General features: G+C 34.6%; 1 protein-coding gene across 3 annotated transcripts in view; it reads right to left on the bottom strand.

Annotated features, from left to right (window-relative positions):
- Window positions 1–15,856, bottom strand: part of LRRC7 (leucine rich repeat containing 7) — a 533,218-nt gene that overhangs the window by 70,388 nt on the left and 446,974 nt on the right. For all 3 annotated transcript variants that reach the window (XM_082418775.1, XM_082418774.1, XM_082418778.1), the window contains one exon: window positions 5,138–5,359. In XM_082418775.1, coding sequence (XP_082274901.1) covers window positions 5,138–5,359 — 222 coding nt within the window. The remainder of the gene's footprint in view (window positions 1–5,137; window positions 5,360–15,856) is intronic.

Genomic DNA, 15,856 nt, shown 5'->3' on the forward strand with positions numbered 1-15,856 from the left:
ATGTATAAAATAGATAAACAACAAGGATATATTGTATAGCACAGGGAATTATAGCCATTATCTTGTAGTAACTTATAATGGAATATAATCTGCAAAAATACTGATTCACTATGCTGTATACCTAAGACTAATATGATATTGTTAATCAACTATACTTCAATTAAAAAAAAAAAGCTGAGCAGATTCTAATGTACAGCTGAGGTTGAGAACATCTGATATAAAGTATTATTTTATTGTGAAGGGGAGGATAAGATGAATAGTCACTTGGACTGGGAAACAAAGGGAAGAGCTAAGAGAATGGATATGATGGCTAAGAGTTCTCATGTGGAATGGGAAGGAGTCAAATCTTACTTTCTGGCTTTCTTCAGCTCACTGTTTAGTACAACCCTATTATTCTCTATTATGTTCATCAATAATCAAAATGGTTTATGCATTATAATCCCTTTTCTAAGTAAAATTCCCTGATAATGAACTTCAAGTGACATGCACATGATTTCGTTGTAGATAATTTGTTAAAAAGAATATCCATTATTACACATCAGATTTCTAGTCTATGGAAATTAATACCTTGAATCTGGGTAGCACGTTATGGTTTAAAAATCACTTCCATATATTTTATGACATTTAATCCTAGAGTTGAAAACAGATGATACTTAATGTCTATGAAAAATAGATATGTAAAAGTAAGTGTATTAAATTAGAATTCTTAGATATTTTGCCTTGTTTTATTGTGATGGGTAGTTTGAAAGTTGAGATGGTTTCATCATTCAGGTGGAACATCAAAGTTTACTAAGTACTTCTTTATGGCTAAAAAAGGCTAAGTGTGCTGGTTAGGTAAAATATGACATTCATTTAAATTCATTCAACGTCATTAGTGGTAGCATTTATTATGTATGTTCATTGCTATATGGAACTTATTCTAATCAGGTTAGAAACTCATTAGTTCTTTAGGTCACATTAAGAGATACAGAGGTATATTTTTGCTAATAATAAAACTTTCCATTTGTTGAGTATTTTTGCTTTTCAAAGCATTGGAAGTGTTCATGTGAGTTCCAGTCAGCATACCATCTGTATAAGGCAGTTCTATAACTCTGAATTGTAGCTTAAACACGTTTAACTAATATTATTTGACAGAAGGGGACACTGAGGCCACAGCAAGCGTCTGGATCATGTGGTTAATTTAATGGTAAGATTGGTACACAGAACTCGGGTTCTGGGTTAGACAGACCTGGATTAAAATTCCAGCTTGACCAATTATACCTCTCACAAGTAGCTTGACCAATTAATTATACCTCTTACAAGTTACTTATTTTCTCTGTGCCTTGGTCTCTTCATTTATAAAAAGGAAATGAGATTATTGTGAGGACTAAATGAAATAGTGTATGTAAGCAGGACCAGCTATGTAATTAGTGGGGCCTGATGCAAAATGAAAATGTGAGGCTCCTTGTTTAATGATTGTTAAGAATTACAAGCTGGTGACAGCAGAGCATTAAACCAAGTGTGGGGCACGTCCAAGTGCAGGACTTTGTGCATCTGTACAGTTCACACACCATGAAGCCAGGCCTGTGTGTAAGATACATGGTATTTATAGCATAAATACACTATATATAGTATAAATAGCATAGTAGGCACTCAATGTATGCCAACTGTTGTCTTTTCTTTTCCTACTTTCATTCAGACTTCTCTTGCCTGAATTAAATAAATGTAGATTCACTGTAATCGGTTGTTTTTCACCTGTAGCATTCCAATAAGTGATTACTTTTTTAAAGTAAAATCTCCAAGCTTTAGTAGAAATTATTGTGCTTTATCAGGCTGCACACAGCATGTTTATTTGTACTGTTTATTTTTTATTTACTTATTTTTTTAACATCTTTATTGGAGTATAATTGCTTTACAATGTTGTGTTAGTTTCTGCTGTATAACAAAGTGAATCAGCTATATGTATACATATGTCCCCATATCCCCTCCCTCTTGCGCCTCCCTCCCATCCTCCCTATCCCACCCCTTTAGGTGGTCACAAAGCACAGAGCTGATCTCCCTGCGCTATGCAGCTGCTTCTCACTAGCTATCTGTTTTACATTTGGTAGTGTATATATATCAATGCTACTCTCTCACTTCATCCCAGCTTACCCTTCTGTACTATGTTTATGATGTCTCCTTGCACTTAAAAATTATGAATGACTTAGATTTTTTCCATATTGTACTTGACGAAATTTAACATTGTTTTTGTAGTAATCATTTAAGAAAACTCTGTTTTCTCTTAATGGCCCTTTTAATGCACCACTAGAAATGCCTTATGAAAATAGAGTATCTTGATTTATATGCCTGAAACCCATATTAGAATTTTCAGTTACCTCCTTGGTCTTTGCACTTCAATCGTTACTCTATAATTTTAGTGTGAAACTGTACAGTTCTTAAATATTTTCCTCCTTTTTTTTCTTGTTAAATATGGAAAAAGTCTTGCTTTAAAGCGCACACACACATATTAGAGAGGTCTGAGTTTTCGAAAGAAAAATGAGTTAGGAAGGTAAAAAATACATAAAATATTTTTATTATGAGAGTGAATTACATAACCTCCTTCAGCCTCTTTCTGTTTGTTTGTTTGTTTTCTATCTATAGACTAAGGAGGTTGGACTGATATTCATTAAGTGCCCTCCAGTATTTTAATTCTTAAAATCTTGTATTTCTATTTCTTCTGTTTCCTCTTTCTTTACTCTCAGTGCCAGGCTTACTTTGTGGGCGTGTGTGTGTGTGTAGAATTGTATCATTTGACTCTCTCAAAAACTTTTTGAATGTTGGTGGTGGGTGGTAATGTTCTCCTTTTATAAGGAGAAAAATAGAACCTCAGGAAAGAGTTAATGACGTGTCCAGATTCACACACTTTAATAAAAGTTAACATGAAACTCGAACTCCACATTCTGAGACCTATTCCTAGTATTCTCTTTCCTGAATGCTATAGAGCTACACAAAGAAGTGGAGAGGTTAGAAAAAGAAAAAGAGATGAAAGAAAACAGTGTAGTAGTTGTGGTGTGCTGGAAAATGTTTTAAGAGCTGGCTGGGGGAAGGGGAGGGCCTTGGTTTGTAGTGTTTGCTCATTTCCCTGGTGTAATTATCCCAACAATTTCAACCTATCAATGTGGTGTCGCTGAAGGTAGAGTTGGGAAGATATGCGCACGGTAACAAGCCAGGATGAATATGCTCCAGCATGCCACTGGTAGTGGATAAATATTACACTGAATCATGAAAAAGGTTTTGAGAAACTGTCTCCAGATTTATAACTCAGGGGCAGGGGGAGCATAGTTTGGGGACTAATACTATTGGTTTAAATGCTCCTTAGGCTTTCTCGCAGTCACTCCAAAGTTTTCATCTCAGCATTCCAAACCATTTCAGCCTGAAACCAAGGCAGAAAAAAGCAGGAATTCAAAAGGAATTACACTTACGTACTTTCCTTAATATAACCATTGAATGTTTAAGTTTTTATCTCTCAGTTTGAAAGACACCTGATGTTGTTAGAGTTACAAATCAAAACACCTACATTGACTATAAATACATTCTTTGAAAGAATCATGATATTTTAAGTTTGATAAGCATGTAAACTAAAACTTAGTAATCCTCTCATTAAGTCAAGCTATATAATTTATGTATTTTTTGAGAAATAATGTAAAAAAGGCCTTTAAATTTAGAGTGTTCAGAATAGCTGTATGCTAATACTAACCCTACTATTCAAAGTAGGGGAAACAGAGGGCATTGATCTCAGTGGATTTTAAATGTGCTGATTCTGGGAGAAAAAAATTTTGTAATAACTTATCTTATTAATTATTCCCGTTAACAGGAATCATTAAATCAGAGAACTGGATTGAAGTTATGATATTTGTGGAGGAGAGGATATATGAACAATTTTTAACCTAAGATGCCTGTGGTAAAGCATAATTTAAAACTTTATTAACTTTTTAGAATCTCTGGAGAATTAAAAACCTCACCTCATTACCTGATTAAAGACACCTGTCTGGTTTATTTTACCTTAAATCCAACTTTTGGCCTAGATCAAGGCAGGATAGGAAGAAGATTATCTTAAAAAACCCTATCTCAGCTTCAAGAAGGGTATTAAGAAACACAGGAGATGTCTAGAGCAGCTGGGATCCAAATAATAAATGACTCTTAACAGCATAAAGGAAAAAACTGGAGAATGAAGATAATCTTGTCTGATATGTTTAGAAAATAAGGACGGTGATACGTGAAGCTTTGAATAAGCAATAATAAAGTGAAACCTTTATAACCCATATTAAGGGGTTAGAGAGTCAGTGGGGGCTTTGTCTAATTATCTGAAGAATGAAATAAGAGAAACTAATTTTAATTAATTTTAATTAAATTAATTAAATTTAATTAATTTCTCTTATTAATAAGAGAAATTAATTTTCTGAGAGTATTAATATCTTGATGTCTTACTTTCTAAGCTTCATATGACTCAACAGATGAGATCTTATTCAGTGTTCTGGTCTTAAGAAAGAAAAACAGATTCTACAATGGAAAACCAGATCCTAATTTAAATAGGTCAGAGGAGCAGCAATTTTTTTTTTTTACTACATGGCATTTATCAATAGCTTTTGGAGCATTTCATAAATATTTCCTTCCTAACTGCTCTTTATCATTTTGTTCATAACAAAGCTTTATCTCTGTATTACTCAAAAATCAGAAGATAAAACTTTTAAAAAATGTTCCCACAAATCGAGGGGAATATACAGTTTAGTTTTTACACTGTCAATTTCACCAAAGGCCTTGGTAAATATACCTAGTCCATTGAAACTCTTTGTAACATTCAAAAGCTGTGCTGCGGAGCTAAATTGGAGTTGGGAGTGGGCAGAAGGAGGTGCAGGATAAACCAGGAAAAACTATTCCAATTCATCAAGTTTTCTTTATGTGAAATGGGCATTTTACCAACCATCAATTGCTATATGTTGTAGTTCTTAACCAATGAAAATAGTGATAAAATCCCTACAAAGAGCGCTCTACTCCATTCGACATGGTGACAGCATGAATGTGTCCCAGACTACATGAATGAGGGAAGGCAAACCACGGATTGATGGGACTTTCCCCAAACACTGCCTGAAAATGTATCAATTATAAAAACTCCACTCACCTGCTCTGGGTAGCCATCCATACTCCTTTGCCCTTTAGTTTGAATTAAGCACCGTCCGGGCTGAGGTCCCCGGGTGGCCTGTGAAGAGGGGATCTGAATAGGCAATGGTGACTGAAACTGCTGGATGGTCACTTTGTTTATGTTTCCCTCATATGGCTGCTGCTCCCGGCTACGATGCTGAAGGCTCTGGGACCCCATCAAGGTCTGGATGTGGCTGCCTGCCTGTGGAGAAGATGATCTGTCAGAAGATTTGTGGTGTTGAAAGGATGTGATTAAAGTAGAAAAACAAAACCGTACAGAATACCTCTCCAGTAAGTAAAGTGGCATCAGTTGGGCTTTCAGCCATGGCTAGGAAGGATAATGAAAAAACAGTAAGGGTCTGCCTGCTGTGGTTTGTGAAGATGCTAACATCGGAGCAAGGTCACATTAAATACACTTGTCCTCATCTGATGGCTTGCCAAAGATTATTTTAACCCCCATTTTAAGGAAACAAAGTTCAGTCTGAAAAATCTCAAGAAGAAAAAAAAGTCAGAACTTAAAAAATAAAGTGGAGTTCTATCTGGCATTTCATTTAGAATAATAGCAGGGAGAGAGATGTAATATATGAAACATCAGGGAGAAAATTATAGAAACTACTTTCTGATTCTGGAGCAAAAGAATTGAATTGCATATTTGCCTTTATGCCACACACATGTATAGCAAGCTTGTTCAGGTGAGTATAATCAATATTTATTAATTTTCTGCAATATTAAATCAAGAGTATGGTTTTTGCAATCTTTAAGTTCTATTAAAAATTAATCGTGATAAATTCCTGCGAGAATCTGTAGCCTGTAGAGGCACTAGATATGGAAAGGTCTTTAAAGTGAACACTGCATGCAGATCATCTTCACATGAGCTTTCAGAGAGACTCATCAGTACCTCATTTAAAGCAACAACGATCATTTATCACCCCTTGAGGGTGGTTGCTAGAGGAGAAAGGGCATGCTTACTTTGGTCCCCATCTTTAAATGACTGGTGCCTAATCCTGTTTCTCGTTCATTCCGATTTTCTTACCTTCATTCTAGCATGGGCTCCTTGAGTCATTCTACCTGATATCTTCTCTGTCAAGCAAGCAGTTCTGTTTGTGAGCTGGTAACCTAGAACATGCCATTTGTTTATTTATTTAGCTTGTGGGACTCTTAATTCCCTGACCAGGGATCAAACCCATGCCCCCTGCAATGGAAGGGCAGAGTCCTAACCACTGGACTGCCAGGGAAGTCCCCTAGAACATGCCTTTTGAAATTAAGTATGGTTTAACATGGAGGTCTAACATGGGAAGTGAATGCTTATCTTTAATACTTTTAAACTTACGTTTTAATGCTGTGCTTGGTAGTTCACCCATTATTATGGAAGGATCTGAGGAATTACTTCCTGAATTCATTGTCTTTCTTGTTGACTTTTTAAGGGTAGGCAATTTGGAATTTAAAAGTAAATTTCACCTTAGAATTCATTAGTTAGGAAAGTTTGTGAATTTTCCTGATTAATCAAGATTTTTAATTACTATGAAAAAGTCAGATTGGTGGAATAAAGGAAAAATTATTAAACAAGTATTCAGGGAAAAGATGAATTTTAATTATTTTAAAGTTCTTAAAGAAGAGCAACATAAGAGAAATAGGAGATGACAGTGATCATGCAAAATCATTTGGAGAGGGAAGGCATATTGTTTGATTCCAAACAAGAGGTAATTTCAGTGAAGAAAATATTCAAAATTATTATTTAGCAATATGCAAGGCAAAGAAAAAAATCATTTGATTATATTTTAGATATCCAACTGATTGTCTTATCATGTACAATTTTTTACATTCAAAAACAGTAAAGATATTTCAGTCATGAGAAACTGGAGGAAAAGATGCCAAAAAAAAGTTTCAGCCTATAACAGCACAATAACAAAACAATTATCAATCCAATACCGTCTAATGCAACCAGGGATCAGAAAATAACAACATCATAAACACAACTAAGATAACCTCATAAAGGGCAAATGTGTATTTCTCTAATGTATCTATTTCCTTCTCAGAAATCTAAATGAAAGATGTCACAACTTTCTCAGCCATTCTAGAAGACTGAACACCCTTCTGGTCGAGTTTTTCCTTGTTGCAAATTCAATGCTCTCCTACCTCCTTGGAATTTCACGTTCTCTTGTTTGGTAGGCAAGGAAAGCCATGATAAACCCAGTATCACATTTGGAACTGCTGTACTCTGAATGAAGTCACTGGCCTGATGAGTTATTTAGTTAGAGAAAATGATTTCCTGGAGTTAGAGGAGCTGGGGATGTAGGCCGACTAAGGCTGACTGGCCTGGCTACTGAACAAGCAATTGATTTTACATTTATTTCTGCTTTTCACATCCACTGGTATAATACTCATGGGTCTTCAGTTAGTCCTTGAGCCAATGGGAAAGAGGAAGACTGTTGTTTAATTGAAAGTGACAGACAAGCAAAGAATTTTTACACCCAGAAAAACTTAGAGAGCTCCAGAACATAGCTTTAGTCCCACAATGCATAATCCATTAGAAAGTCAATAATGACTGCTTGATAATAATTTCAGTGATTAGAATATTCTGGTAATGGTCTATCTAAGGGTAAAAAACCATAGATATTATAGAACTATAATAGCCTTTAGACATATTTTTATGGTTTATTTTTTCCTTCTGATGGGACAGTTTAAACTTTAATTATGCTTTGATTTGAACTCTTTGAGGGCAAGCACCACATCCTACTTACCATCTTTAATAACCGGCACAGTAGCTGGCACTTAAAAAGCAATGGCTACTATTCAAATACTAGGTGCTAGATAATGTACTAAAACTTACCTTATACATATTGCCTCCTTTAATCCTTACAATAGCATTAAGGGATCATTATTATTAGTTATTATTATTTAATTTTACTGAGGAGGAAACTATGGCTTGGAGAGGTTAAGTAACTTTCCCCAGTAATTTGCACAACTGGTAAACTGGACGGACTGGGATTTGAACCAAGGCTGTCGGGCAATCAGAGTTCATGCTCTTAAACACAAAATTACATTGCAACCACCATTCCCCAAAATTGTCTCTCTTCCTACAATAGTTGAACTATGAAATGAAAATAAGCCACAGAAAGGAACAAAAGGATCGGATTGTTAAGGAAGGATATATTAAATTTCTTTAGCAGCTCTTCAATTTGCCAAAGGGCCATTCCTACTTATTGAATTAGGTCTATTATCTATTTTAGATCCTACGTATGTGACTTAGAACTTTATACTTGAGCAATTAGGAGGAAACTCTGTGTATTTAGTAATCTTTCCATGATTATGAAATGACACTCATGTTCACAGATGGCTTGGCAAAGCATAAAGTGGGCATGAAAGGAACATTCTGTAAAATGATTCTGTTCACATCAGTAGCAGTTTTTTCACTCTTTATTGGGGCTACCGGGTGCAATAAATGAGGATGGGGAATGACAGCTATAGAAAGCAAAGAATTAACACTAAATTCTGTGTGAAGGTAAGCAAATATAAATGACACAAGACATCTAAAGGGACAATTATGGTGTGGAGGGACTGTAAAGAGGAAGTTATTTTGACTGGCACAGAGGCTTAAGAAAGGTATTAAGGATGCTCATGATGAAGTACAAAGGACTGATGAAAATGTAGAAAATATCAAGAGACTGGATTCATTCAGCTAGAGGGTTAGCTATGAGAACACTGACTCATACTGAAGGAGAATTTGAACATGATGGTTTCTATAAAGGCTGAGGTACACATTTTGAATGATAAAAAGAAATAGAAAAGATTTGACATTTGTTTCGAACTTTCAAGGGGAGGTTGGACAAAATAACGTGTATTTGAGAATGGTGATGGAATATGATGTTTTCAAGTTGACCCAAAACCATACTGTCAAGTTTTATGGGGAAAACTTCAATATCCATAGGACCCACGGAAATATTTATGTCAAAGCCACAGAAAAGAAATGTGATTTGATACCAAATGGCACTGTTCATACTCAATTCATCTCACAGCTCATCAGGCTTATTATGTGGAAATCTGAAGTGTTTGGGAGGTTTTGTATGGTATAAAATAAATGACTTTTTCACTACAACAAAGTTTTGGTTCACACTATTTTCTTAGAAAAGAGTGTTAGACCGAGAAGCATATTACTCAATTTGGTTATCAGTTTTACTACCCATCTTGGCTCTTGGACCACTTGTGGTGCTCCCAAAAATCAAACACAGCCTCAAAGGATGACAGTTTATGCCCCTGAGAATATTCCAATGGGTACAATTCATTCTCTACAATTAAGTTCAAAAGAGTTCTAAAGATGTTTGGGATCAGCGTCAACAAAACAGAATTACATACAAAGGATAATTAAGTAACTGATTTCAAGGAAACATCAGCGCTCATTTAAATGAGTCAGTTTCAGTAATTTTGTAAAACAGCAACAAAACAGTCCTATCACTTTCTATCTGCACCATGTACTCTGCAGTGTTTCTCCTTCCTTTGTTTTTTTTAACATGCACTTTAGGTTTTAGAAATCGAGACACTAGGATTTCTGCTTCCGGTATATGGAGTAGATATACTGTTCCCTATTCCCTCCATTAAGAACAACGAAAAACTCTGGACATTGTACATAAACAAATATAGGAAAAGTCTGGGAAGTAGACTGAGGAAGCTAAGGACCAAGTAACAAAATGGTGGTAAATTTCTCAGGTTTTATTTTTGTGTCATATATCCCGGACTAGGAGTTGAAAAAGTGGGCATCCCCTAAAATGCCAACCGGTGCAGACAAGAAAAAAGCCCCAACAAAAGCCTACTCTCTCTAGCCAAAGACCCAGGAAAAAGGGGCATCCTAGCAAGACAGAAAACTTTTAGATTGCTCTACTACAGCCAAACAACATGGAAAGAACTGTGGTCCCATCCCAGCAATGCCAGCAAAGGCCAAGTGGGAAGCTGATACTTCTACCCTTATAAGGATTTAACAAGGCACAACACTCCTGCTGGGGTGGTGTCAGAGAAGGCCAAGTAAGGTGTCACTGCATTCATCCCCATTGGCCAGTAGTAAGCCACTCCTCACCCAATGGTGTCAATGGAGACCACACAAGGAGCATGAACTTACACTCCAACCTAGCAGTAATGAGGCACTCCTCTACCTTCCCATTAGGGTGGTTAGAGAAGGTCTTAGTAGAGAGTCAGGATTTTCTCCATCACCCAATTATAATGAGGCTACTCCCACTGAGGTATCAGTGGGGCCATCTGGGAGCTGGAACTTCAATCCCCACCTAGCAATAATGAGGAGACTTTGCCTCAAGTGTCACTGGATGCTAAATGGAAAAATTGGACTTATACCTCCACTTGGCCAAAATGAGGTGCTCCACCCTTCCCCAACTGGAGTGGTGTCAGAGAAGGCCAGCTGCAACAGATGGTTAAATACAATCCAGAGTTTTATAACATAATATGAAAATGTCTAGGTTTTAATCATACCAAGAAACAGGAAGATCTCAAATAATGAAAAAAGACAACCAATAGAGGCCAACATTGAGAAGACAGAAATTAGAATTACCTGACAAAGATTTTTAAGACAACAATTAAAAAAGTGCTTCAATGACCAATTACACACATGCTTGAAAAAAATTAAAAAATAGAAAACTTCTGAAGAAATATAATGTCTTAGCAAAGAAACAGAAGATGTAAAGAAGAAACAAATAGAAATTTTAGAGCTGGAAAATACAATAACTGAAAAGCTCTGTGAGTAGACTTAACATCAGAATGTAGGGAACAGAGGAAAGAAACAATAAACTGAAAGATAAGACAGTAGAAATTATCTAATCTGTAATGGAGAGAAAACACATTGAAAAAAAATGAACAGTCTCAGAGACTCTGTTCAAAAGTTCCAACAGTAATATTATCAAAAAAGAGGAGAAACAAAGTGGAGCTGAAAAATTAAAAGAAGAAATAATGGCTGAAAAATTCTGAAATTTGGCAAATCTTATAGATTTAAGAAGCAGAGAGAATCTCACACAGGGTAAACCCAAAGAAATCCATGCACAAACACATGATAATCAAACTTCTGAAAACTAAAGACAAAGGAAAAATCTTAAAAGCAGCTGGAGAAAAATGACGTCTTACCTATAGAGGAAAAACAATTTGAATGACAGTGGATATCTCATCAAAAACCATGGAGGACAGAAGGAAGTGACACAATGTTTTTCATGTGCTGAAGGAAAAGAACTGTCACCTGGACATCCTATACTTGTGAAAATATTCTTCAGTAATCAAAGGGAAATTGAAACATTCTCAGCTGAGGGAAAATGAAGAGAATCTGTCACCACTAGACTTATCCTAAAATAATAGCTAAAGGAATTTCTCTAAACCAAAAGAAAATGATAAAAGAAGAAAATTTGGAACATTAGGAAAGGAGAAAGAACATGGCAAGCAAATATATGGGTAAAAAAAAAATAAGCTTTCTTTTTCCTCTTGAATTTTCAAAATTATGTTTGATGATTGAAGTAAAATTATGTTACCGCCTAAGGTGATTCTAAATGTATATAGAGGAAATATTTAAGACAATTATACACTGAGGAGGGTGAAGGGACATAAAAGAAGGTAAGGTTTCTATACTTCAGTTGAAATGCTAAGTGATGATGCTAGTAGACTCTAAGTTATGTATATATAATGCAATACCAGGAACAATAACTAAAAAAACTACACAAAAAGATATACTAAAAACACTGTAGATAAATCAAAATTAAATTCTAAAAAAAATTCAAACAACTCAGAAGAAGCAGGAAAAAGAAATTAGAGAAGCAAAGAAAGAGAACAAACAGAAAACAAAAACTTTAAGACTTAAACCTTAATGTGTCAAATTAAATTAAATGCATAGAGATTAAATACACAAATTAAAAGACAGATCTTGGCAGGCTGGATTAAAGAACATTACTCAACTATATGCAGACTATAAGAAGTCACTTCAACTATAATGAGATAGGCAGGTAGATATTAAAAGAATCAAAAATAAGTATCATGGAAATATGAATTAAAGGAAATGAGAGGTGGCTACATTAATACCAGATAAAGTGGATTTCAGAGCAAAGAAAATGTACTAGGAATAGAGAGGAATTTTATAGGATGAAGAAGAGTCAATTCACCAAGAAGTCATAGTAATCCTAAATGTATACACAACAAACAACAGAGGTGCAAATGTGTAAAGCAAAATTGATAGAACTAAGAAAAAAATAGACAAATTCATTATTGTTATAGTTGGAGATTTCAACACCCTTCTCTCAACAACTGATAGAAGAACTAGACTGAAAATTAGCAAGAAAAAGAAGAATTCAACAATACCATCAACCCACCAGATCTAATTATCACTTACAGACCATTCTATCTGACAGCAGCAGTATACACATTCTCTTCAAGTTCCTACAGAATATTTACTAAGATAGACTATATCCTGATTTGGAAAACAAATCTCAACAAATTTAAAAGAACTGAAATCACACAGAATGTGTTATCCAACCACAATAAATCAAACTAGGAATGAATGATAGAAAGATAAAAGGAAAATATTCAAACACTTGGGAGATAAACAATGTAGTTCTAAATAATTCATGGATCAGAGAGGAAGTCTCAAGGGAAATAAAACAATACATTGAACTGAATGTAAATGCAAATTTGCAAAATACAGCTAAAGTAGTGCATATACTAGAAAAGAAGACACCTCAAATCAATAATTAAGATACTACGTCAATAGCTTAGAAAAATAGGAGTCAAATAAACCAAAAGCAAGTGAAGGTAGGAAATAATAAAAAAGTTCAGAAATTGATGAAACTTAACATGAATTACAGATAAAATGAATAAAACAAAGAGCTGGTTCTTTGAAAAGATCAATAAAATTGACATACTTCTAGCAAGACTGAACAAGAAAAAAAGGACACAAATTACCAAAATCAAGAGTGAAGGGGATATCACTAAAGGCCCTGCAGACATCATAAGGATAATAAGGTATAATACTACAAATAACGCTACATAAGTAAATTTGACAACTCATATGAAATGGATCACTTCCTCAAAAAACACAAACTACTATAACTCACACAACATGAACTAGATAATTTGACCAGTCCTGAAACTACCAAGTTGTATATAATTTAAAAACTTCCAGGAAAAGAATCTCTGGGCCCAGATGGTTACACTGGAGAATTCTATCAAACGTTTAAATAAGAGTCAACAGTAATTCTACACATACTTTTCCAGATAATAGATGAGGCGGAAAAGCTTCTCAATTTGTGAATAAAACCACATAAGGACAGTACAAAAAAAAAAAAAAAAAAGAAAGAAAGAAAGAAAAAGAAAACTGACTAATATCCTTTAGAATACAGATGCTAAAGTCCTTAACAAAATATTGGCAAATAGAATTCAGCAATATATAAAAAGAAACATCATGGCTGAGTGGGGGTTACTTGAATAATACAAAGCTTTTTCAATATTTGAAAATCAACCAATGTATTGTATTAATGGGCTACAGAAGAAAAATCATGTGATCATATCAAATGAAGCAGAATGATGTTGTCGTGAAGAGTGTATTTATGTCAAGCACCTTAGTACAATGCCTAATATGTATTGTAGATACTGTTTTATGATTATAACAACCAAACTGTTAAGCTTTATTTTTTTCTTCTTGTGTTGTTTGTATTCAGCTAGGGCAATTTTGATGCCAAAAATCTATGCTCTCCCATTTGGACATTAGAGGACAAACTTTTACAAATACATGAAAGGGAGTTCTGAAGCTTGAAGGAGAGTGGGTATAAGTTGCTGTTTCTCTTGCCCTAGGGACTTGGTGACAGTGCATTCTGCTGGCACAGTGCAGTACTGGGGTGGGGGGGATTCAAATTATTTGCTGATCTTAAATTTTTTAGAGCCAAATACTGGTGCTATACTCCAGTGCTTCAAATGACAGATAAAAAAGTGAGGCAATAGGGCCTTTCCCTTCAGTGCATATGCCTTAGGATGGCAGCTGGCTGATACGTGCAGGCAGTCATTTGTGGCTTAGTGTATCTCTAGAAGCACATTCTTCTGTGATTAAATGTCAACTTATAAAACATAGCTCTGGAATTGGAAATTATTAATCAAAATGAAAAAAAACAACAAAGGATCCATAATAGAAAAAATGGTGAAATTAGAGCTAAATCTACACATTCCACCTACAGTTTGCTGTGTGATGATGCTGACTTCTACATTCCTGAAATAAAATGAAAAGGAAGATGTCAGCACTAACAATAAAAGTTTGACAATCACTTATTTTGCCCTTAAGGTTTCTAGGAACCTAAAGGTAGTGGAGTAAGTCAGATAAAAATCAAGTGTCAAGAAATGGCACCTTATCATTTTGACATCCTCTATTTGGCAGCAATCCTTGATTATCTGCCAGTTGTCATGTGGTTTAGGTCTTCAAATTACATACTCAATCGCGGACATTTTCATTACAATGGATTAATTTTACATTTTATTTTTGCTTTTATATTTCTTCTGAAATGAAGATAGTATAAATGTTATTGAGTTAGCTCCATTTTCTGAAGTATAATAGTCGTTTGTTTTAAGGAACACCTATGTTAAGAATTGATGAAGTAAGTAGTTTTAATCTGCCACTGTTTTCTATTGCTTTAATCTGTGGCAAGATTTTTTTTTTTCCTCTCACTTAATAGCCATTTGATAGACACTCTTTGGGTTTGCACTTTTATTAAGGAAATAATTTAGAGTCAGTCTGGATAAGAACAATCTCCTGATTTTATGACAGTAATGTCCCACACTACTGGAGATAGCTATATTGTTGCACTGGTATTAAGAGATAAAGTAATGTGCTTTGTGAATTAAAGAATTAATGTTGTATTAAGTAAGAAAATCCAATACAAAAGCGACTGGGAAACTAAACAATACTTTATTCAGCTGTCATTCTTGCTGTAAGTTAGAGAAGAATTTTCCATTCACATTTCTACAACTTCCTACCTGCACTATTTTTTAGAACAAATTTAATTACATAATAGGACTAGAGTAAGTTTTAAAAATACCTATGAATTAAATAATACTAAAATCAACTGATTAAGATATATCATCCTGGCTGTTCAGATTAACAAAAGGAATATTTGAAATGGATCATTAAATAGAGAAAATTATTTCATTGATTTTTTTCAAAAGCTTTTTCCTGATTTAGCCACTAAGTGTATGGAACTGCCTCTGAAGGATCCCATTTTCATGAAATTTTTGACTTCCTACTGGCCATGTACTCTTGCTTTGGCAATTAATTCTTGTTTAGCAAGCAAGTCTTTACATATTTTCAGCCTTCTCTCTCTTATATAAATAATTTCCAGTTATAGGGAGATATGAATCTAATTGGATGTATTCATTCTTATTTCTCTAGTATAGCAAAAGGCATGGCTTCATGGGCACACTGGAAAAGGCAACACAATCACCAATCAATAAGCTTTTTTTTAAAAGAGTACACTTAGTTCATCTGAATAACAGTTCTGATATTGGTAAACCCAAAAGAAGTGCAATATGAAATTCTCAAGACTAGATTTGAACCCTTAGCTTACAATTCCTGTAATTGTTCTTTGGATTGTTCTATATATTTTAACTTGTACAACCCCAAACAGTGCATTTTTATTCTGTTCTAGAACAATAACATATTTATTCCATAAAGACCATGCTGAGG

The sequence above is a fragment of the Balaenoptera physalus genome (genome assembly GCF_965194825.1).
Source record: "Balaenoptera physalus genome assembly, chromosome: 1".
In the NCBI taxonomy this organism is placed as follows: domain Eukaryota; kingdom Metazoa; phylum Chordata; class Mammalia; order Artiodactyla; family Balaenopteridae; genus Balaenoptera; species Balaenoptera physalus.